At 39.9% G+C, this 24,800-nt stretch overlaps 1 protein-coding gene across 6 annotated transcripts in view; it reads left to right on the top strand.

Moving 5' to 3' along the window:
- SYNJ1 (synaptojanin 1) overlaps positions 1-24,800 on the top strand; it is a 50,162-nt gene that overhangs the window by 15,130 nt on the left and 10,232 nt on the right. For 4 of the 6 annotated variants that reach the window (XM_050975175.1, XM_050975185.1, XM_050975186.1 and 1 more), the window contains exons 9-24: positions 762-931; positions 2,634-2,715; positions 3,938-4,090; positions 7,094-7,259; positions 11,485-11,676; positions 12,190-12,274; positions 12,828-12,968; positions 13,317-13,509; positions 14,719-14,877; positions 16,698-16,854; positions 17,193-17,310; positions 17,418-17,633; positions 18,245-18,323; positions 19,354-19,516; positions 20,142-20,348; positions 20,987-21,115. In XM_050975175.1, the coding sequence (XP_050831132.1) occupies positions 762-931; positions 2,634-2,715; positions 3,938-4,090; positions 7,094-7,259; positions 11,485-11,676; positions 12,190-12,274; positions 12,828-12,968; positions 13,317-13,509; positions 14,719-14,877; positions 16,698-16,854; positions 17,193-17,310; positions 17,418-17,633; positions 18,245-18,323; positions 19,354-19,516; positions 20,142-20,348; positions 20,987-21,115 (2,410 nt within the window). Of the gene's footprint in view, positions 1-761; positions 932-2,633; positions 2,716-3,937; positions 4,091-7,093; positions 7,260-11,484; positions 11,677-12,189; positions 12,275-12,827; positions 12,969-13,316; positions 13,510-14,718; positions 14,878-16,697; positions 16,855-17,192; positions 17,311-17,417; positions 17,634-18,244; positions 18,324-19,353; positions 19,517-20,141; positions 20,349-20,986; positions 21,116-21,695; positions 21,735-24,751; position 24,800 lie in introns of all 6 variants that reach the window. The other 2 variants (XM_030234664.2, XM_050975177.1) reach the window with 2 other exon arrangements.

The raw sequence follows: 24,800 nt of genomic DNA on the forward strand, positions 1-24,800 counted from the left end.
TGTTGAGAAGATGTGAACTCCAAGTGGCTGCTCTCCTTAATTCCCACTGACTAGCTTAAAAGAAAACCCGTGTTGCAGTTGGTAAATACCGACTGTTTGAGGAGCTGTGTCTGCAGCCAGAGAACATGTCAGCAGCCATCTGTTAGCTCCCTCTCCCTTTTCCCTCTGTGCTGCAGTGATTGAACGGCTGGGGCATTCACTGGCATGTTTGCTGTATCCGGCTCTCCTGGTAGGAGACCGCAGCATTCCCAGATGTGCATCCATACCCGGGGCTTTTCCAACAGAAATAGTGTGCACACTTATGGATTTTTCAGGGAATATTTCGGGAAAGTTTTGCTCAAGCCATTCTCCACAGCAACCTAAATAATTTGGTTGGGTTTTTTGCCGGTTGATGAAGTGTTTGCTGGATCCCTGTTGCTGACTGGCGTGTCAGTGGTTGTTGGTGAGAAGGGGTTTCACTGGCACAGCCTTTTCCAAGTGAAAGCGTTTGAACTGCAGAAGAGGCCATGGGTTGCCTTGGTGACCCCTGGAGGAGTAAGGGAAAAACCTGACTTTGTGACGAGGAAAACAAAAATACACATGTGAAATATGAATCAGTTTTGAGTGATTCATTTCAGTGGTGATAAAAGTTGTTTCATTTTACCTAAAAGAAAGCTAATAAAACCCCTTTCAAAATATTAGTAATCTCTTGTTTAGCTCCTATTTCTGTATGTTCATGTACTGATATATTTAATTTTTTTTATTTCTGTTTACAATGCCAGAGCCATTTGAAAGCATCTGAACATTCAGCTGATATCAAAATGGTGAACTTCGACTATCATCAGATGGTTAAAGGTGGAAAGGCAGAAAAACTACACAGTGTCCTTAAACCTCAAGTCCAGAAATTCTTAGAGTGTGGATTTTTTTATTTTGATGGAAAGGAAGTGAAAAGGTTTGTGCGTACAACTTTCCTCAGATTAAATTGTCGTGCTGGGATGTGTTTCACCCTTCAGCAAGAAGATAAGAGAAAGGCCGTTGGTTTTGTTATTGTGGTTTTAGTGTATCCTGGGTGATCCTTAACAGCTGAAATAGGAGTCACCTATTTTACTCTGGTAAGACCTTGTCTCATCCTGTGTATGCCCTAAAAATCTCTAAAGAAGATCTCTGTGAGACATTCAAGGGGCAAGAATTAATTTCAGGCCTTTCGCCTCAGGATTGTGTGAAAATGGTCGATAGTCCTTTTTCTAGCAGGCAGCCACATGGAATTAATGTCTGTTTTTCCATCTTCCTGTATTACAGGCTGAGTACTTGCCTCAGTGATGGAACATGCCATTTTCTGTGTGTTGTAAATGTGTTCAGGACAGTGTTTTTGTCAGTGCCTGGATCCCCCATTTGAGAGATTCCATTCTCTCAAAGCGGGATTGAGATGCACATTTCCTGCTCTGCTCTTATTCCTGATTCCTGGAGCAAAGGCTGTGCTTATCTCAGCAGGAAAAGAGAAGCAGAGATAAAAGTAGGCAACATTCCTTCTCTTCTCCCTTCCACACCCTTACTCCTTTTAACTAATGCAGAGCAAGGTGCTGAGTGAGGTTTTCCCTGAGAGAGTTGCTGAATGATGAGGAGATGAGCTCCAAAAAGCTGTAAAAGTGGCTTTTCTTTTTTTTTAATTGGGAGATTCAAATAATGCCATCACAAATCAAAGTTCAACAGACTGAAAGCAAAAAAAACTTGTGGCTTGTGACAGCTCAAAGACTTGTGTTAAAAGAAGGTGGTTATAATGCTTGTGAGTTCATGGACTGTCCCCTTTGGGAAATGTCAGGCTTTTTGCTTATTATTTCAAATCAAATGCAGAGACAGTAATGCAAAAAAAAAAAAAAATCTTGAAGGAAATTCTTCAGAACTTGCTGCAGTTTGTGGTTAGGCCTCTAAGTAAAGGTGCTGAAACCATACCGTGTTTGGTGGGCAAACTGTGTAGTGGGAATGACAGAAGTAAGGGACAAGTGCATGTCCTTGGGAGAGCCATTAGTGTTTTGTACTCCCAGCTGGGCAAGCAGCACATGCATGTTGCTCAACGTGATCCTTCTGAGAGTTTCAAGCAGGAGTTACTGGGCTTTTCCCAAAGGAGGTGGAGCAGTTCTGAGTGCTTACAGGCCTCAAACATCACGTGAGCTAAAGGGGAGAGCTTGTTTTTCATTTTTATTAGCAATTAGTGAGGCATTGGAATTGGCTTTAGTTATATCATAAATTCCTGTTACTTTTAGTTAAATAAAATTCAAGAACTGACTCAGTACCTTTTTTTCCATTTTTGTTGTAACTAAGAGTTATTTCTCTGAGGTTTTTCCCAAGTGTGTTAGTTGAATTGCTTGAAAAGAAACCCTAATCTTGCATGACACTTAACCAAGCAGGCAAGGAGGACTGGAAGAAAGCGAAGCAGAAGGACTGATGTTATTTGCAGAAAATGCCTGGGCTATGCTCAGTGAGCACTTGAAGCTCACCCGCTGTTGCTGACACGTTTATAAATGTCCTTGTGGGGCACTGACAATGCCCTGATTTACTGCTCTGCTTCAGATCTGCCTGTCCCTGCCTCTGTTGAGGAGCTGTGTGCTAAATGAGTTATTTCAGTTGTTTTCCCTCTCCTGTTGTCCTTGGCACAGATCCCAGAGCGGCACTGTCAGGACCAACTGCCTGGACTGTCTGGACAGAACGAACAGTGTGCAGGCCTTCTTTGGCCTGGAGGTAGGAAACCTCGTCCAGCTGCTGCCTCTGGGGCTCCTGGGCTGTACAAGTAGCGTTGCCTTCCCTAGGAAGGGTGAATGAGCTTTTCACAGGTGTTTTTCTAGTGTGAGCTGTTTCTCGGTCTGACTGCCAGAGAGAACTCCTTCAGCATGTTTGAAAATGAAAAAATAGGGATGCTGCAAGGTCACACCTAGGGGAATCATTACCCTTCCGTTTTCTGGATTTTGTGGAGTTAAAATTCCCCTCTTCAGAGGAATTTCTGTGACAACTTACAGGGCGTTGGTTTTAGAACAGACCTATCTGATTTTGGAATATGTAGTGTTTGGCTGCTGCATTTGCACAAGTTTTCTGTGGCATAAGATTCTTTTTACCTTCTTGTTGTGTAGAGTACTTACATGCCAAATGTAGCTATCTAGCTTTGTTTTTTCCTGTCATGTCTTTTTAAGAACTGCATAAATACAACTTTTTTTTTAACCAGGTGTGCCAGATTTTTCAGCAATGAGAATTAAATTATGGTTTCAGCTAAAGTATGAGGGCTAAAAGCAAAAAACTAATTAATAAGAAGGGAAATGGTTAATCCTGAAGAACTGCTTACTTAAAAGTAAAATTCTATTAAATGAGATATATGAATTCTTAATTTATTTAACACAGTAGATACTTAAAATAACAGGTACTGAACTCTAGATGACCCCCTAAAATTATAAGAACAAGCACCCAATTTCTAAAACTTCTTGTCTGTTTCTTCTTAATTTTGTTTTGCAAGTTTCCTTTTCTATCTGCTCTTGATTCCTGCTCGACCTTCAGAATTTTGCCTTTGCCATTCTGTGTCTATTATTTGAGGCTCCTTCTTACTGTCAGACACCCTAAGATTCTTAAAGATTTTTGAAAATCTCTTGAAAATAGCTTTTGTGTTTAGTTTGGTGAACTTCAAGATGAAAGCATTTACAAATCAGCTACGTAATTTTTTCCTGCACTACTACCTATCTTGCAAGGAAAATGCAGTGTTGGTGCTAAATTACATGTCTGATGCAGCCTTTCAAGCATGTTATGCTGACTGTTTGCTCAGAATGAGACATATAAACCCAGGATTTGTGAGGTTTTATGCCTATATGCTGAAAAATACGACATGCCTTTTAAGAAATAGATTTCAAGTGGGGTTATTTTTTGGTTTTGGTTTGGTTTGTTGGGGTTTTTCTGCTAATGCTGTCTTTACCTGTTACAGATGCTAACAAAACAGCTGGAGGTATTAGGATTAGCTGAGAAGCCTCAGTTAGTTACTCGCTTTCAGGAAGTTTTCCGATCCATGTGGTCTGTGAATGGTGATTCTGTCAGTAAAATTTATGCCGGAACTGGAGCCCTTGAAGGAAAAGCAAAGGTAAAGTACATCTTCTCAAATGCTTTAATACTGTTCAGTATGGGTTTGAATAAATTCTGCCATTAATTTAGCAATTATGAGATTTTCTTTAAAAAATGAGCTCTTTGTAATCCTAAAACAATCCCAAACAAAACCCAACCAACCAAAAAAATTAACTTGAAATGGTTGGTTCTGTTGATAACCAGGTCATGTTCCTCTACATCCCTTCCTAGACATGCTCCTGCCTCCCACGTAACACTATTCTGTATGAACGGATAAGTCTGAAATCTTCCATTGCTTTAGAACATAGTGCAGAAAAATGTATATTCAAATCAGGTTTAGTTTCTTTGAATGTTTTTACTTTTCTCGCTGTACCTCTCCTGCTATTATTTCAGTTCCATTCACTATCTCGTTTTCAAGTCTGTTTGATGGGATGTTGTTCGTGTTTTTGATGTTTTGTAGTGTTAATACTAATCTAGTTGTAGCCTGGTGGGTTTTGTTTGCATGTTTGTCCAGCTTTTTCTTGTCAGTTTTGCAGTCACTGAAAAAACCCCCAAATTTTGTTTCTACCCTGCTTTTTAACGCTGTAAGAACAGTTCCATGCTCCATGAAAGTGTAATGTTTCTCTTCAACTTGTCTGGGTTGACGCCTGAGTTGGTCCCATTTTCTAATGCTGCCTTTTGTTTTTTTTCTCACAATGTTGCTTTTTTGTTTCCCTAATCCTGTCCCTTGCCAGTTGGTACCTGTCAAGACAAATGTTGATCCGTAGCAATTTTTGCCCTTGACTCCCTCAAGAATGTCTTTTCACACTATTCTTTCTGCTAAAGAATGTGCTGCTTCTCATTCCATGTTATAGTCCATGAAGCCACAGGCAGCTGTTTTGGATTTTCCATCATTTGTTCATTCACACTGTGCCAGGGTCCTTCTCTCCTCGTGTAGGAGGTGTCACAGCAAAATATGTAAAACAAAATAATCAAATCAACTTGTTGCTTATTCTGCCCCTTGACTGGTGCACACAAGACTTGTTCATTTGGCAGTTGCTTGTATTTTACTGTGGAATGGAATTTGGTTCAAGATGTTTAGTTTCATTTTCTTACAAAAATGTCACCTAGACTGCCAGGAAAACTGCAGTAAGTATTTTGTGGAGTATCTCCCCTTGTTTTGACTTTGCCATTCAACTTTTAGTTCCTTTTCCTAAATTAATAAATATCTATTTAATCTAGTTCATTTGGCTATTTTTAAATGCTTTTCTACTTTAAAAAATGCATTTGATGTATACATTTCCATTTCTAATGTTTAAAACACAGAGTAGATGTCCTGGTTTCAGTTTGTTAAACAACGACAATACATTTACTCTGCTGTCTTTGGAATAATTCTGGATCCCTGCCCTTGGACAACTCTTAATTTGTACCACATGTCACAAATCAAACACCTCTGACATGAGTCCAGTCTATTCAGAGGATCTTTAATGCTTGCAAAACCATACAATACTTGCTCTTGTTTCAATTAAAGCTGACTCAGTATGTTTTTGAGTACTGTGAGTATGTATTTTAAAATGTAGTTTTTAATTTGCATCATCATTTCTCATATGAAAAATCTTATCCCTGAAATTGTTCCATTTCCTACTTGCCAGTTTGATTCTTCAAAGCCCAAGAATACTTAAAAGTAAAAATGTAGAAATTTTATGTAAGAGAAAATTATTTTAACCTTAAGTGTGTTAATATACCTTTCTATACGAAAACCAGTTCTTTTTAAAGCATTATATTATTGTTACATCTAACTCCTTACCTGCTCTTTCCTTTGCTTTCTCGGGGTTCCTTTCAATTAATTGCCTGATATGTGAATGGTGAGTGTGGTTTTTTTGGATCACCAGTTGTACGTTGTCTGCCAGGAAGGGAGTGCGTCCTATCAAAATCCTATTGCAACAGAGTACTCCCCACAGCTCATCCCCATTGTCTGCCAAAGCCACTTAGCCTTGCCAAAAGAGTAGCATCTGTCTTGCTGCCTAGTACAGTTCAGAACTAAATGCTAGGGTAGTTTTGTTAAGCTTTTGCCTTCTTTCCACATGCATTTAAGAGGCTTTCATGGACAATGCAAGCTGTGAACTTGGGAGTATTTTTTCATAATAACACAATCCCTTGCAGCATCCCTGATGGATCACAGTCTGTGTATTTCGTGTACCTGCAGCAGTGTGTGCTCACAGGCAAAGCACATGCAGCGCCAGGTGTTTTTGTGTGCCCAAGTCAACAGTGCCGGGTTTGGAATCGAGCACGAGACTGCATTATGTGTTAGCTATGTTATCCTTTAGGTCTGTGTGACCCTCCTCTACATCTGCATCAGCAGCACGTTTCTCTGGAGACCCTTGTTCAGCCCAGGTGGTTGGAATGCTGTTCCTCTGGACTGCAGTTCGGTCAGGCCAGAGTGTGCAGAGACAGTGTCTGGGTGTGTCTTAGCCATGGATCAGTGCCTGTGTTCCTTCTGGGATGCTGCATGAGACTTGCATGTTATTTCACCAAGTTAAGGGCGGTCTTAAGTCAAAGCTCTCTCTGTTTTTAACATGGATATTCCAGAATGTGAATTCTGAACTCCTGAGTGCATAAACATATACATTAATGTGTCACGGCATTTGGACTCGAGTGCTTGCTCATCTCTCACTATTTGGGGAAAAGTCCAAAATCCCTGTCATGGTCTAAACATGGCACAATATCAAATTAATTTTTAAAGAGCTAGGATTTAGAAAAAAAAAATCCCCTCCCTGCAGTATTTTATTTTATTTTGTTTAATTTAAATCTGCTTGTTAGATATGCCTTGTAGGTATTACTGTGTCTTTTAGCATCCGGTGGGTGGGCGGGGGAAAGCACATGTAGCACAGTAGGCTCAGACAACTTGATTTAACACTTAAAGAAGAAAATTGCCTTAGCCCTTAAAATCATTAACACAGTTTAAGTGTTTTTGCTGAATATTGCCAATGTATTGTGAGCAGTGTCCGACATAAAATATTTTATACGTGTTCCTCCCTAACAGGCTGGAAAGCTGAAGGATGGTGCTCGTTCTGTGACCAGAACGATCCAAAATAACTTTTTTGATAGCTCCAAGCAGGAGGCCATTGATGTTTTGTTATTGGGAAATACCCTAAATAGTGATTTAGCAGATAAAGCACGGGCTCTCTTAACCACCAGCAGTTTACGCGGTATGTGTCTTTCAGGATTTTAATCTCTGATAACTATTTGGTGTAAGAAAGCTGTATCAAGTTTGTTTTCAAAGCACTGTTGGAAAGTATAAATGCTATTTTATGTTCTCTTGGCTTATTAAAAAACAGAAGTTACTTCTGCTTTACTAATAGTGCCAAACTAACGTGCTGCAAAAATTGCTTTACCTGTCTATGATTTTCGGGTCAAGTTCTACATCAAAACCAGAGAGATTTCAATAAGAAACTCTGCCTGTGCAGGGCAGCCATGTGACTCTTGGGGGGTTTTGTACCAGAAGGGTGGTTCCCCTCATGAGAACAGGGTGCTGAAACAGCATCCTGCATCCCCAAAGAGGTGTAGCCTCCGTGGTCCCTGGAACTGCAGTCAGTCCTATCTTCTGCAAGTCTGGTGGGCAAGAAAATAGTGGGTCAGTCATAGGGCTGTGTTCAGTCCTCTTCTGGGACATCAAAGTTACAAGAGCTCATATCTGGCCAAAAAAGGAACTTAAATTTGAGTCTTCTTTCCAAAATCCCAGTCATATTCTGGGTTACTGCAATTTTTAGGGAAGCATTCTTAAATTTTCTTTTTGATTTTTTTCCCTTCTCCCGGACACATCTTAACCTAGAATGAGGAAAAATATGTCAAAGCTCCAGTGCAAATCTCTGGCTCAAGAGGAAAATAGTTGCCCAGTTGTAGTCTTTGGGTTGAGGGTCCACATCTTCATCTGATGGGGGCTGAGGGAGTGGTTTTGTCCCATTTGTTTAGCACAAGGTTTCATGTTATTGTGATTTTTTTTTTCTTATATCTGAAACCCGGTAAATTGGCCTCACCTCAAAATTAGTTACAGTTTGATTTAGTCTCCTCTCACTTCTTCTGGGAATGTAAGCTGTCCTTTCTGTGTTTGCAGCTCCTGACAGCTGAGGAGCATTAATCCCTCTTCCCTGAAATCTCTCTGCATTCTGTGCTAGATGGCAAGTTAACCAGTGGGCTACTTCAACATGTGTGAATCTGTTGTTAATAAAGGAGGAAAAGAGGATTTGCTAATCCTGTTGTGAAACTTGGTAGATTTTGCAGCACAAAACATATGCTTTAACTGATGCAATTGGTTATGTGTAATAAATTGTGTATTAACAGCATGTTTTCTCACACATTGCTGGAAAATCCTAAAAAGCAATATCTTATTTGACTAATCTTCTCTTGTTTCCCTCTTACTGCATCCGTAGTTTCAGAGCAATCATTACAATCAGGTATAGTATAGTACAGTAAAATTAACTGTAAATACCTGAGCAGCTGTTGTTGTCCTCTGGCTTTTCTTCTGTCTGTTTGTGTAATATTTGGCTATGGGCTCACATTTTCCTGGTGGTGTTCGGATCTGGCATTCCTGTGCCCCAACATCCTTTAAGCCAATAAAAGTGAGACGATAAGAGGTGAAAAATGTTGCGTTTGAGCTTGGGTGTGAGTTAGGAAATGAGGCAACCAATTTGCGGGGTTTTTATTTTTTTTTTGCACGTGCTCCAGCTGCAAAGGAATTTTCTTTATCTCATTTGGAGGCTTCTGTATTTTTGCTTTGTTTAGGATAAGAGGTGAAATTCTTAAGTACAATTTGTAATTTCATCTAATTTGCTGCTAGAGGGTTCCACATGCTTGTGTTCGTGCAGGAAGCTTGTCGGCTGTGCAGCAGTTCATGTTCTTGTTCCCAGAAACCATTATTTAAAATAAAATATTCCTAATGCTCTAAAATCTAATCAGAATTTACTGTGCATTGAGCAAATTTAAATCGCCTTTTGATTTGCCAGTTTTGCTTTTCCTATATGTGTTTGACTCTACCTGTGTAACTCTCAGTGAGTATCTAAAGAACGAAATCTGAGTCACAAGGAATGTCTGTCTGATTCTCAGTGATTTCACTGGCAGTGTAACCAAGTGCTTATTGGAATGACTGGTCACACTCACTGATGGTATTACCTCCTGTCTTATATATCTGGAAGAAGAGCCAACTATTTTTTATATATTTATCAATTACTGTTGGTTTTATTATTTATGTCTAATTTTTATTTATTAGAGTGCATGTTTTTGGAAGAGTTATGAATAAACTATTTTTTAGCATTTCAGGATTTCAGCTGGGTACGAATTGCATATATTGAAAAATTCCTACAGGAGTTTGGATGTTTCAGTAAAACAGTTCCATCAAGTTCCGACAGTTCCATTCAGTTGCACAGAATATTCCAAACAGAATTTTAAATTAATACTCCCTTTGTAAAACTGAATTCCAAGTTTCTGCTTGCCTAGTAAGAGCAAAGTATTTTTTCTGCAAATAACAGAAAATGTAACTGATTGGATTTCTAATGTGGTAGAGTGAGGCACAATTTTGCTGAAAAGATAAATAACTAGAAATATGTAGGAAAATCATAGTCTCAGGTGCTCTGAAAAGCACTTAGTTCACTCAGTATTTTGGAAAGCAGTAAAAATTTTTATTTTTAATTATTCAAATTTATAAAAGGAGTCATTCTACAATTATGAAAGACTGCTAGTTTAAATATATAAATTTTTTTGTTTGTAATAAGCTTGTTTTCAGTTCACTTTTCAAGTTAGAGTCTAACCTGGTAAGGCTTTTCACATTAGGGTCTCATAAGATCAGGAGTTAAATAGGCAAAAATGAAATTTTGCAGCTTTTCTTAAAAGCTGCTCAGTAGCAACTGAATGATTTGGAGTAACTAAAATGAAGCTGTGATCCAGTAAACTTTCAAAATAAAAAGATGGAACCCCAGAGGAGAAACATGCAAACTCTGCTGTTAAACTGGCTCAGAGTGCTGCAGAGACTCATCTCTGCAGGCCTGCACGGCTGGTTTGGGTTCCTGGGGTTCAGCCAGCCCTTGGGATGATTTGGGTTTTTGGATGTGTTGTGGCTGCAGCATTCCTGGGATTGTTTCCCTTCAGTGGCCAGGTGCTGAGGTACCTCCTGTCCACCCTCTGTGGCCTTTTGGGCACGTGTTGTTAATTCCCGGCTGGAGTCACCTGGAGCGTGGGTCAGAAGCAGAGCCTGTATTTGGCGCTTGCCTGGAGGGCTCGAGTGTCCTGTTAGCTCCTTGCTGTTTTCTAGACTTCATTTCCTTGGATTTTGATAAAGAAAGCATAATCCCGAGCATGGAGCACCCCAGGGAGACACCAACCAGTTCCTTGTCTTTTCTGTGTGGTTGGCCCGTTTATGGATGTGTGATATGTTCAGCAGGGAAAGCATTCGCAGCCAAGAAAAATATATTTTCTTCTTGCTTCCAGGTTTTTTCAAACCCAATAGGGATAGAGAATACCTGATTTTTGGTTTAACCAGGCAGCCAAGAATAACTGAAAAGACAGCAGCAGCTCTCTAATCATCTTATTTGGGGAATTTAAATGGAAATACCATTCCCAGTAACTGACTATTTTTCAAGACAGCAACAAGTGAGGGGAATAATTCGATCTGATATTGTTTAAATTGTTCTTTTGGAGTCTGAAAACCATGAGAACATTGAAAATAGGTAAATTAATTTAACTTAGGTAAAGTACCTGAGCATTGATTCAGCTTTTTTCTTTCTGCATTTCTCACAATGTCCTTTACATATGGGTCATTCCTCTCTCTTCATCTGGCACATAAAAACAAGGCACAGGGAAAGGCTGATGGAACAGAGAAATGAGATTAATTATTTTGAATCCCAGCCTACTGTCCTCACTAAAGCAGCTCTTTAGAATTCAACTGATGTAAAAATAATTCAGATTTGTGGCTTAAATAGACATGCTGATATGATGAAATTCTGTACCGTCTCTATTTTAGTATGTGTAGGGTATCAGCAACTTTTACACTTTGAGAAATTAATATATGTGCACGTTGGTTCTGTAACAGATTGTATTTCATGAATTGATCTGTGAAAATGAGACAGATATGTACAAAAAATGGTTTCCCTAGAATGTTGTGGATGAGATGAAAGAACAACAGATAGTTGGAAAACACGGGAATTGTTTCCTTCATGGGTTATTTCTCTCTATATAATTCTAAACAAAGGGCTGCTGTTTTTCAGTCAGTGTCTTGCCCACACAAGTAACATGTGTCTCTAAGGGTACTTTCCCCTGGGAAAGCTGCATTCCTTGTGCTTTCGCAGTTTAGCTTTGTCTGTGCACGTGCATTGGGAAGATCTCGCTGCCAAGCTCTCTGAAACATTCGCTATAAAAGTAATGTCTTTTCAAATGTTTTTGCAGCATCTGTAAAAGTGCTCAAGAGCATGTGTGAGAACTTCTATAAGTACGCAAAGCCGAAAAAGATTCGAGTCTGCGTTGGGACGTGGAACGTCAATGGGGGGAAGCAGTTTCGAAGTATTGCCTTCAGAAATCAAACCCTCACTGACTGGCTTCTGGATGCACCCAAGTTAGCTGGAATCCATGAATTCCAAGGTAGGACTTGTGTTCTGTCATTACTTTTTCTTGAAAGCTCTGATTTTTCCAAGTAGATCAGACATTGAAACAGGTATCACAGAAGCACAGAACTGTAGGAAGGGACCATAAAGATACAGTTCTACCCCCTGCCAGAGAAACACCTTTCAAAATCTGGATTTATTTAAAGGCTTCTTTGAGACAATTTTACAGAATCCCACACTGGTTTGTGTTGGAAGGGACTGTTCATCCAGTTCCACCCTCTGCCATGGGCAGGGGCACATTCCACTATCCCAGGCTAATCCAAGCCCCATCCAACCTGGCCTTGGACACTTGCAGAGATCCAGGGGCAGCCACAGTGTCTCTGGACACCCTGTGCCTCCCTCACAGGGAGCAATCTCTTTCCAAGGAAGGCATTTTTTTTTCTTAGAATGAAGATATCTATATCTATATCTATCTATATATATATATATAACATCTTGATTCTTAAGTTAATTAGAAACAAGAAATAACTTTTTCCCTCTTTACCTCAAGATCGCAAAAACAAACCTGTGGACATCTTTGCCATTGGATTTGAAGAAATGGTGGAGTTAAATGCAGGAAACATTGTGAATGCCAGGTGGGTGATCCAGTCCACACAGTACTTGTTTGGCTGATAATCACCTTTTTCAAGTCATATGTTATTTAAAATTTTTCTCCAGTGCTTGCAGCCTTCTTCAGTTCCTCTGTCTTGTATTGCTGGGAATAGCAAATCCTGTGAAAATCTTTCCAAAAGCATGTGTTGTTGGTGTGCTGTTATGTATCAGGTTGTGGTCTGTATAAAGGAAGGCAACAACAAACAAAAACAGTTCTCGAAAACAATTCTTAGGTTTCCTCCTCTAGTCTGGGCTTGTAAATACAGCAAAGATTGCCGTGGCACCTGAAGTCATCTGTGGTGTTGGGAAAAGTGAGGCAGCATTTGTAGAGTCTGAATTTGAAACAATGGTGGCATGACAGCCTAGAGCCTGTGTCTCTGCTGGGAGGTGTTTGAGCACCATTCCCAGCTTGGCTTTGGTTTACTGCCTCAAGTTTTACTTCAGGTTCTTGGATGTAGCTTAGATAGCTCAATCACCAGCTAGAAACCTGCTCAATTTGGTTTATTTCCAACGTGGTGTTTTTAATCTCACTACCAGCACCACAAATCAGAAGCTCTGGGCTGCTGAGCTGCAGAAGACCATCTCCAGAGATTACAAGTACGTGCTGCTGGCTTCAGAGCAGCTGGTGGGCGTCTGCCTCTTTGTGTTCATCAGGCCTCAGCACGCTCCCTTTATCAGGTCAGTGAGTATGGCTGGCTCCAGCTTGGGTCACCTTCAGTTTGCCTCGTGTTGAAAGATAACACCCAGACTTCCTCAGAGCCACGTGGGGCTCTGAGAGAGCTGTTCCACCTTCTGCTGAAGTAGTTGTTGAAGTTCTTTTCTTAGTTTTTAAATGCTCAGAGGGCACTGGTCACCCAGAGAGCTTGAAAAGCTGAGGTTTTATCTTGTCAATGCTCAGTGACTGTTGGAACTGTTTAAAACTAGCCCTGTGGCTAGGAGAACAGTGTGTCCCTCCAGCCCAGTGTCACACTCAGAGCCGTCTGTGCCAGGCTCCTGGAAGGTTTAGTAGTTGTTTCACTATTTCAGGGATGTTGCTGTTGATACTGTCAAGACTGGCATGGGAGGAGCCACTGGGAACAAAGGTGCAGTGGCCATTCGGATGCTGTTCCATACCTCCAGCCTCTGCTTTGTGTGCAGTCATTTTGCTGCAGGGCAATCCCAGGTGAAGGAGAGAAATGAAGACTTTGTAGAAATTTCTCGCAAGCTTGGCTTTCCGATGGTAAGCATGGTGTTCAAATTCCATAACAAATGAAAAGTGAAACCCCTGGAGCCCCAGCAATGTCATCCCAAAGCTCCATTTGCATTTTTCCCCTTCCCCAGTCTCCTGTGGAAATCAGATTTCCTTGGGTTAGACATCTCAGAGGTTACTGAGTTCCCACAATGTTTAGTAAAACAGAAGACTGCAGAAGAAAGAATAGACCTCGCCATGATGAAACATGAGGTCATTTGCATTTGGAATCAAGGACTTAGCATAGGAAAGAGATCTTATAGATCCCTGACATGCAGTGGAACATGCGTAGGCACAGGAGACATTCACCTATGAGAAAAAAAAATCCCTGTGAAACAGCACTGTTCTCGGTACACAGGAATGATTCCGTGCCATGTTCTCATAAACAAACATCATGTTCTCATTATCAAATCACCAAGCTGAAAATGTTATCAGTGCAACAAAATTCTTTGCTGAGACTTAAAGGTGTTTTAAATTTTGTCAAACTGTAATTTGTTAATTTCTGTGGCACTGTGCAGGAGTCTTACATCTTATTATACAGGGGTATTTTATTTTCTAAATTTGTCCCCACTGTCATGTTTCAGTCTTCCTAGTAAGTGCTGTATTCAACAGTTTCCTAAATGCTGTTGTTTCATTCTGCCATTGTATCTGCTTGGTTTTACTTATGGGCAGTGGAAAAATCAAAACAAAGGGGGAAGTTCTCACTCTAAAATCTGGGCTTTGTTTAAACTAATACAGCCCTTACATCTCTCTCTAATGATGAAAATCAGATGTAACTGAAAAGTCTTCAATTAAATCTGAACGATAAAGCTCTGGATTTGCAGTTTGTCAGGAGACTGTGTCGCAAAGTCCCAGGGACGTTTTGTTCTCCTCTGTCACAGGCAGCAGCCATCACCTTTGAGCAGACTTCTAAAACAGGAGAAGGAAGATAAAGAATGTTAGAATCCAATTCATTTGTGTTTCTTTAGAAATGGAAACTCCATAGGAAGTGTCACCTCTCTTGTGTTCCATATGTAAATACCACACTGTTGATTGTGCTGTTCTAATCATATGGACACTAAATACTAGGATGTATTTCAGTTGTCTTCATTGCCCAGAAATTATACATATTTCACAACTAAAAACTGAATTTCTGAACCTAGAGGCAGTAAGTGTGTCACTCAGTTGCTTTTAACTCCAGTGTGTGCTGCTGTTTTACAGGGAAGGATGCTCTTTTCCCATGACTATATTTTTTGGTGTGGGGACTTCAATTATCGAATAGATTTGCCCAATGAGGAGGTGAAGGACCTGATACGACAACAGAACTGGGATCCCCTCATAGCAGGAGACCAGCTTATCAACCAGAAGAACTCTGGACAGGTGTGTTCAAATGTCACCATACTTGAGAACACTTCATTTTTTTAACTGGTTTTAGCAATTGCTCTGATGCTCTCGTAAATCTGTGTCCTCAGCATGGAGTTTTCTAATTATAATATTTTTCTTTTTGTCAGATGTAACTATTTGAGAAGAACAATTATAATGTTTGGTAATGTTACTCTTTAGTTAAGTTGTAACAGGCCTAATGCTGTTACTGTCGGGAAAAGGAGTAGTCCAAATGGTAGCTTCTTTATTTGCAAATAAAACACAGAATAACAAAGTCTGAAGAAAGCTACATTTTTTAGATTTGTAGGGTTTCTTGTTCTCTCTGTGCAGCTCTGCGTGGGAAGGCTGGATACGGTAAAAAGAGACAATCCTCTATTGTTGGTTCTGTCTGCTTTCCAGCACTTGGATCACAAGCAGTGGTTTTGCAGATTTAGAGTTTGCTGATTTCCCTTCCATTTGTGCTGCTATCCTGTGCACCAGAACAGGAGGCAAAACACTGGATATTTTTACTCACTAATTTTTTTTAAACAGCTGTTAGCTAGAAAAGCAAGGTGTCCATTCACATGGGCAGACAGCATTGTCTGTTTGTCAGATTGTCTGTTAAATTGATCAAAACATGTGTAGAGGATTTGGAGACACCTCCAGCAGTTACAAAGCTGGAGAAATCTATGGGAACTGCCAGAATATGAAAAGGACTCCTGGCTGGGGAGCAGGAGTAGCATTGCACTGTTGGGGTGATATCCCATGATTTAGAAGCTGCTGGCTGGGTACCAGCTGTGTCCCTGCTGTGGCAGGTTCACATCTGTACGTGCTGCTCAGGAAAGGTGTTTACATGGCAACTTGCTCCATAAAAAGTAGGTTAGAAAATAATTACTGAAGCAAAACAAATTGTCTCAGAAGTTGTTGAACTTCTAGCATTCTGACACTGATCATCTGACACTGACTTTTAAATAGACTGGATTCAAATTGTATTTCCAGCAAGAAAGGCAGGTCAGCCTGTCACTTGGTGCAGATTTGACTGTAAGATCCAAGTTAGATTTCTATTATACAGATTTCTGAAGTGAAGTAATGATGCCCATGGAAGGTTGAATTCAAGAATGGAGCTGAATTAGCTAAAGGGTTTTATCTTGTGTCCAGTTTAAATACTTAATGAGTGAGAAGCTCACTTTGAATAGATTGAAATAGATTGAATGTATTAAGAAGTCTCTTTTTTTTTTTTTTAAAGCTATTTATTTGAGAGGGCAGCTTGTGTCAGCTTTTTCCTGGAAGTGTTCAAGACCAATTTGGATGGCACCCTGAGCAACCTGGTCTAGTGAATGGCATCCTTGCCCAAGGCAAGGGCTTGGAACTGGATGATCTTTATAAAGTCCCTTCCAACCCAAACCAGTGGGTGTCTGTGAATTGGTGGGGATATTTGGCATCTTCAGATAGATATAAACCATAAAATGTACACCTTAATTCCCCACTTTTGCTGACCCAGGAACAAATAAGCACCAGATTAAAATGCTGTGTTACAGCATCAGTGTTCTGTGTGACCTCCAGCTGGTCATGACACTGAAGGAGCAGTAGGTCATTCCGAAGCCTGGGCTTAAAGATATAACTGCTGGCATATTTCTGTTCATTGATGATTGTCTGGGTCACTGTTTAGTCGTAGTATAAACTAGTTTAAACTGTTTTCAGCAGACAAAATGTGGAGAGGAATCTATTTTAACAAAAAGCAGGTTTTTAAATTTTATTTTGTGGTGTTTATACAGGTTGTCAGTGTTAGAATAGTGAATCCAGATTAGTTTCACACTGTTTCCCTTCTGTTTTTACAGATTTTTAGGGGATTTCTGGAAGGGAAAATCAATTTTGCCCCTACATACAAGTATGATCTGTTCTCTGATGACTATGACACCAGTGAAAAGTGCCGCACGCCGGCATGGACGGATCGGATCCTTTGGAGGAGAAGGAAATGGCCGTTTGACCGATCAGGTTTGAGGGTTCCTTCAACTGTTTGAAATCTTCTTTGAGTGACTTAGAGGATCCATTTAGTGATGTTCACAATGCCAGTGATGCTGAGCTCCTGTTCCCAGCTTGATAGGATACAGAACACTTGTAACAGACCTTCAGTAAACGCAGTGAAGCTGAAGAAAGGGCCACGAATCACATCCCACTTACTGACATTTGAGGAGTGGAAAAGAAGCTTTTAGCGGGGGGGTTTTCTGTAAGACACTCAGTTTGGATTTACTTGCTATATTTTTTCTTTTTACAAATAGCACGTTCTTGCAATCACTGTGTTTTCCCTCTTTTGTTTTCATTGCTGGTTGTAGCTGAAGACCTGGATCTCCTTAATGCCAGTTTTCACAGCGACACTAATGTCCCTTACACATGGAATCCTGGCACTTTGCTGCACTACGGAAGAGCAGAGCTCAAGACATCTGATCACAGGTTCCAGTTCAATTTTATCCATTACTTCCTAAGATTTAATACTCACGCTGTGTATTTTGTTGCTCAGATGCTCTGCTGATGGGATTTTCTTGTCTGCTTTTTCCAAGGCCTGTGGTTGCACTGATTGACATTGACATATTTGAAATTGAAGCAGAAGAGAGACAGAAAGTGTATAAGGAGGTGATTGGAATGCAAGGTCCCCCTGATGGTACTGTGATGGTCTCCATCAGAAGTTCTTCAGCTGAAGAAAACTATTTTGATGATAACTTGATTGATGATCTTCTTCAAAAATTTGCAAGCTATGGAGAAGTTATACTTATAAGGTTAAAAAAAAAACTTCTTACTTTTAATCTCTGCTTATAGAATCATGGAACTGTTTAGGTTCAAAGGGATCATTCCAGTCCCACTTGCTGCCATGGGGACACCTTCCATGAGACAGGGATCCAGGGGCAGCCACAGCTTCTCTGGGAACCCTGTGCCAGGGCCTGCCACCCTCACAGGAATGACTCTCTCCCCAGTATCCTGTCTTACCTTCTGGCAGTGGGAAGCCATTCCTCCCTTGTCCTGTCTGGACTTGGACCTGCTGGAGCAAGTCCAAAATTGATCTTCATTGTTCCCACCAATTTCCCAAATAAAGTTATTTCCTTAGGTAGGAAATAACTTTTCAGTTATGATCTGTTTAATTTTTAACATTTGAATTTCAACTTAAATGTCTTTAGATATCATTTTGCATATCTGTGTGTGTCTCAGTTTTCAGACATGATTTTTCCAGATAGTCTTATTTTTAAGAATTTTATACAAATTTTGTATTCTAGAATTAGGTTAGGGGTTTTAAACGAACTGAAAATAAGGATATTGTATTTGCACTAGGCTAGCAATTGTACTATTAAGTCTCGTGGTATTTTGTGTTTATTGTTTCCAATTAACTTTGCAGGTTTGTGGAAGACAAGATGTGGGTAACATTTTTGGAAGGAAGCTCTGCTCTGAATGTTATGACTTTGAATGGTATTGAGGTAATGTAAAAATGACTGAACCTTTGTATAGCAAGAGAAAACCCAGCTTTTTAGAGTCTTCTTGAGTGGGTTGGATCTACTGGTTGTCTTTGATTCTTAGAAGCTTTTTCTGTTCTGTACTAGACTTTTGCATCTTCTTTTTCTTTTTCCTTTTGATGGCCACAGAACATATGTTGAATTTCAAAAGCCATATAAAAGAAGTTTCAAACTTTATTTCTCTAACAATACTCCTCCTAAAAAAAATAAGATCTACTGAGAGGCATCTTCATCAGATGAGGGGTTTCGGGTCTTTTATGATTTAAAAGGTAGAGGTTAGTTTCTTGATTTCTTGAATTAACCAGTTAAAAATCTTTATAGCCTGCAGTTAAAAATTTAGCACTTCTGTACTACAAGCTCTGAAAAATGTCAAAATTTCAGCTTGCATTGACTTCTATGGGGTCAGTATTTAGTCCTTGTGAAAATTTCATTTTTGACATTCAAATTTTCACTAGTCTGTGGCTGTTAAGACTTAATGTGTGATGTTTACAGATGGATCCTTGGATCTGCTGAGATGTCACTGGCAGCTCTGGCAGAAAAGGGGCTCTGGGTCAGAATGTCAGTTTACAGAATGAGGACCTGCTCTGTGCCAGCCTCTAAAAATTACTTCATTCATGTAGTTTATAAGCAAGTCTGTTTTTCTTTATAAATAATAGTGTTTCTTTATAAATAAGAGTGTCAGAGTAAAAAAAAAAACCAGAAGCTTCCTGATTAACTGAAAAGGAGAACCGTAGGAGATGAGTTGCTAGTTTTTCTACCAAAAAAAATTAAGTGGTTGTAATGAACAGTTTAAATTGCATAAATGTAGTTACCTACCAAAATGAAGTGAAAACCAGAATTAGTTTTGTTTAGTCACAGAAATTCCTATAACCTTATTTGTGATATTTTCAGGAATTATTTTCTTTTTAAATCTAAAATGCTGAGCTTTAACATTACTACTCTTAAAAACTTCTGTATTGTGCTTTTTTTTTTGTTGGTTTTTTTTGCAATTAAGCTACAAGGAAGGATTATAAATATCAACTTGAAAAATCCAGATTGGATCAAAAGTTTGGAAGATGAAATGAATCTAGAGAAGATTAATATTGGGCTGCCTTCATCCACAAGCTCCACTTTGCTTTGTGAAGATGCTGAAGTTACTGCAGACTATGATATGGAAGGTTTGTTGAGATAAAGCATTCCTTACTTTGAAATGCTGACAGTCCTAAATAATGTGGTTAATTTAATGCATATATAAATATGTCTGTGCCCATCTGAAACAGATTAGAAATCACATTATTTCCAACAGTATCTCGACAATCTGCTTCATTCTTACCTACATTTAAATATATTCTAAATATATTCAAAATTGACAGTTTACTCTTCAAAATCACATCCATGTTGAGCCTTTTTTTTTAAACACCATTCCACCTTTTGCAAGCACAAGGTGTTACAAATAACAGATACCTTGAAATCCCCTGCCCAGTCTTCTGAAGCGCAAGTGAAGCTTGCCATATTGCAAACCAAGGAAATAACCTGTAAAGCTAATTGTTTCTTAGATTAATCAACTTCGCAGTTGCCACACTGTTATAATTACCTTTAATATGTCTATAATATATATTGAGTGCTTCAGGTATTTTCAACTGGTTTGAATACATTTGTATTCTTCACGTGTAATTTTGGGATGCAAGAACCATACTTTGGTTGCTGAGCTAATTCCTTGGAATTTTGGGGCTTTTCTTGCACAAAGTCTCTTGCCCAGAGTCAGCTTTTATGTGCTTTTCTCCTCTGGGGTTTGTTCTTTAGGAGACATCGATGACTACAGTGCTGAAGTAGAAGAAATCCTTCCTCAGCACCTGCAGCCAACGTCGAGCTCCGGGCTCGGCACCTCCCCGAGCTCCTCCCCGCGTTCCAGCCCCTGCCAGTCCCCGACGCTGTCGGAGGGACCCGCGCTCCCGGCGAGGCCTAGCCGAGCCCCGGGAAAAGCTCCTGGACCCCCTGTGTCCGCACATGGTGCGTACTGCACGGCTCCGCTGCCTCCACAGCTGCCACACCCCAGTTCTGCTGCCGCGTGTCTGTAGGATCCTGGTTCACCCCAGTCATGCTCTTGGAATACAGCCCCTGCCAATCCCTACTTCTGTCAGCTCCAAGATATAAATTGTAATCAGCACGTTTATAAATTGGGAGCACAATATGGAAACTTCTGTTTAAACACAGCCTGTTTTTAAATTATGAAGTAAACATGTGAACACAGTGATGGTGCTTGGAATGGCTTTTTATTGAATTTACTTTAATTGCTCAAATGCCTTGAGAATTCCCTTTGTAGCATTTTTTTCCAGAGTACTTGGTTCACAGGTAGGAGTCAAAATCAAAATTTGGAATGCTGCAGTTGCTAAGATTGTTAAGGATTTAATGAAAAACGTAAATTTATTAAAACATGTGAGGCAAAAGTTTTGATTTAGGAAATCTGCTTCTTTTCATCATTGGTTCCCTCCTCTTGTCTTCCCTCTCTCAAAAACTTCCCTATTGCTTTTTCCAAGGCTGGGGCCTGACTGTCCTCTCTGTGAGAAAGCCTCGCTATTAGAAAAGCTTTGCCGTGTTTAGAATGTCCAAGGTATTAATTTTTGCATGTTTTCTGTCATGTCCTTCAGCTGAATTCCAGACCGGTGCCCAGCAGAAGGAGCCTCCCCAGAGCCTGGAGCCGAAGCGCCCTCCGCCCCCTCGGCCCGTGGCTCCTCCTGCCCGTCCCGCTCCTCCGCAGCGCCCGCCTCCGCCCTCAGGTAACGCGGGCACCTTTCCAGCTGCTCAGGAACATGTGCTTTCGCGTCTGTGGAGGGACTTGAAAGTGCATATCCAAACTGCATATTACACTTTGGGCTCACTGGTTTTTTAATTGAAGTGTTTAATTGGTACATTTAAAAGCAATAACAGCGTGGGAAATAACAGCATTTTACTATTTAAATATTATTAGAGAATAAGTTTATAAAAACTTATTTTCACGGTTTTAAAAATGTGAAATTTTATAGCAATGTTTACTCAACCTTTTCATTTTTTATAGCATCTATTTTAAATAAAATAGAAATAGACTTATGCATTCATTAGTTCATTGATGTTCCTTTAATTTTGTCATCAGTATATATGTGTTTTATCATGTCCAAGTTTTTAATGTAGTGTTCATTTGGATCACCTGACAATGTGAACAATTGAGCACTAAGAGAAACTGGATGTTCAGAAGCATTTGGGCAACATAGTTAATAACAAACTGACCCTTGTGATTTTTAACTTTCTCATTCTTTTTCTTCCCTTCTACTACACTGACATTTTTTATTATTGCTGCATTCATTTCTTAAATACTGTCAGGCGGTAGGAGTCCTGCACCTGCTAGAAAAGAATTTGGAGGTAATGATTTTAATTGTTTTTGAATATGACTGCATAGCAAAACTGCTGTGGGAATCTGTTGTGACGATAGTTAACGTGATGATTTCCGAAGCTCTAAAAATGGGCAATTCTCAAAGTTACAGAACTGGATAATTCATGAATGTCACTGTCATTTCCTCCCCCTCTGAACTACGTTTGGCTTTCTGGTGAAATGGTATTTCTCCAGAAGTTATTTCAAAGTCAGAGATGAAGGTTGTTCCAGATTTTTATTACTTTGTCCTGGGTGAATACATCCAGTTAACTTTGCTGCGAAGTGCTTCTTCAAAGTAGTCTTTGTCCTTCTCTGGCCCACATTTTGCTGTCCTGCTTGGACTTAAATCAGCTCATCAATACATGAGAGAGGGTGAGATTAGCTAGTGGCACTTCCAGGCACTGCCCCTCAGTTGGTAGGAAGGAGGGATTTTTGACAAAATGCTTCTAAAGTTTTGAGTAATCTCAGAAAATACATGAGCTATTTAAAGTAGCATGTAACTATCAGCTGACTTTGGTGTCAGGCAAAAATGTACTTGGCTCTTAGATACTGGTGAGACAAGGAAGTTTTCATGTCCAATGTGTAGTATTTCAGATGAATTAAAATGCAGCAGCTTTAGGAAGCAGTTGATAGACCACATTCAACATAGGTGTCATTTAATTAATTGTTCTCCAGTCCTGTGTAGTTTTCTGTGCACTGACACAATCCTGTTTGCCTAGTTTGTCTCAATTGTGCAAAGACTAGTCAGTTGTCTTCTTTTATCATCTTTCCCAACATAGCTATCCATAGATTGTAACTTGCATAAAACTTGCTTTTTATGCAATCATTTGAGACTGTAGTATATTTTCTCATGTATTATTTCAACCAAAAGCTCTTTGCTTTTTTCTGCTCTCCATTTTCCACTCATGGTGTACATGTGTAAGCATAAAGACCGATTTTCACGGGTATCTGAGCTCAGCTTCAAGCAAGTTAGCGCAGGGCTGGAACCAAAAGAAATATCCTTATTGACTACTTTAGTGGGGAAAGGGCACCTGTTTCTCTTTCCTAGGAGGAAGGCTCTTAAAGTTTTGTGGAAATATCCTTGTATAGTGTGTAAGTGGATCCAACTTTGAGTTTTGACGTTGATAGCACATGCAAAGAGACACTGATCATGTTTTTAAAATGTTGTGCCTTTTAAATGTTATTTTTTTTCCTCGCATGTTTTGACCTTTTTTCCCAAGCGCTTCAGTCCCTTCAATGCCCATGGCACCTTTTCTAAAGGCTTGGTATGCTTTGAAGATGGGAGAAGGATTTGGGCATCTAAGTGTTTCAGTTTAGTCATATTTTATATCAGAAGTAACTCAGAGTTCAGGTGAACAAGGCTCTGCACTCATTGCAGGGCTTTACTAAGTGTAGGCCTTTTGTATGCTAATACCAAAAAACATTCACTGAGGATTCTGTAAGCTCCAGTTGTTTATAGTTAAAAATTAAAATGTTTCACTCTGTTTACCCAATATTTTTTTAATATGTTACAGATTAATTTTTCAGAGGACATTAAAAACTATAAAGGATGCTAATTGCCAATTGAAGTTAATAAATAACATTTGTGAGGTTTTTTCCTTTTAATGCTAATAGTCAGAGTTTTCCTGATTGGTTCAGCCAAAGCTTTTATCATTGGTTTAAACTGTTTTTTCATTGTCCCTAAGATTAAAATATTCCCATGCTGCCCTTTGTGATAACATTATCACAGCACGATACTTTTGCTTTCTCACTATTGAAGAGTACTAGGAGTAAGTGAAATCTCAGGTATTTACCTTCTGTGCCGTTTCTCTCCCTTGTAGTGAATGTTTGTTAGCTTGCCAAATCCTCGTGCCCAGAGATCTTGCTCCCTCTGGTGCCCCGACATAGGAACATGTGCCCGTGTCTCCCTGCTGCTGGAAGGAGCTGGCTTTAGTCCTCCTCCTGCACAAAACAAGAGCAGTGGAATGTTGTCAGGCAGTGGCCTACTCCTGTGCAGCCTCACTGCTGCTCCTCTCACAGAGTCATTCATGGTCAGAAACTTGTGATGGGAATTGGCAGAGCCTGGGTCTCAGCCAGAACAGGTAACACATGCTAGGGTTTAGCATCTCTGAAACACATGTTCAGACAGTGCAGAGCTCTAACATCTCTGGAGACAGTCCCATTTCATCCCCATGTGCAGCCTTCACTCTGCCCACTCTGTGACCGAGCTCACAGATTACAGAGAGCTCCTGGGCAGATCTCATACGAGGGCACATGGTGAGAAAGCAGGAGGCTGTGTCACAGCTAAGGGATACCTTGAGTGCTTCCATCATGTCTGTCATGCCGTGTTTTTGCCACAGAGTTTTAGGAACCTGGTACATGCTTGATGATAGTGCAGAAATAAAGTAATTCAGCATGGTTATGTATGATTGGAAATCTTCTTTCTCTCAATCTGAACTGTTAAACCAATTGGTACAGCTGTCCCAAGTGCAAAGTGCTGTGTAGAGGCAGCTCAGTAATATAGTTCTTCAAGATAACATACATTATATGAAGTGGGAAGTATTGCTTTATCACATTTCCTATTCAGATGTACCATGGCAGAAACAGACTACTCAGTGTTCTGATTGACAGGGATCAGGCTTAATTTTGCAGGGTATAAGTGCTGTGCTCATTTATTCCCCAGTGTTTGAGTACAGGTCTGTGCTCTGCTCATGAGGCTCAACACTGGCATGTCAGATCACACTGGACAGCCAAACGTTTTTGTGGAGAGTGAACATTCTGAAGGAATGAAATTCACTTTCAACTGTAATGTAAAATTAAGATAATAGATGTTACTAAACATGATTGTACTTGATTTATAATTCACATCAGTCTGGTCCCCATGCTGCTACAAACATGCGACTGTAATCTATCTAGACCAGAGTTAAATTGTGTGAAGCTGTCTTGTAGCAGTGTTCTTTCTGTTTTTTCTTTCTCAATCTACTGCTTTTCTTGTGCTATGTACAGCTTCTCTTCTTTCTCTGAAAAGGTCTTGGAGCTCCTCCCAGTCCTGGGGTAGCTAGGAGAGAAGTAGAAGG

This window comes from Serinus canaria, chromosome 1, assembly GCF_022539315.1.
Source record: "Serinus canaria isolate serCan28SL12 chromosome 1, serCan2020, whole genome shotgun sequence".
Taxonomy (NCBI): domain Eukaryota; kingdom Metazoa; phylum Chordata; class Aves; order Passeriformes; family Fringillidae; genus Serinus; species Serinus canaria.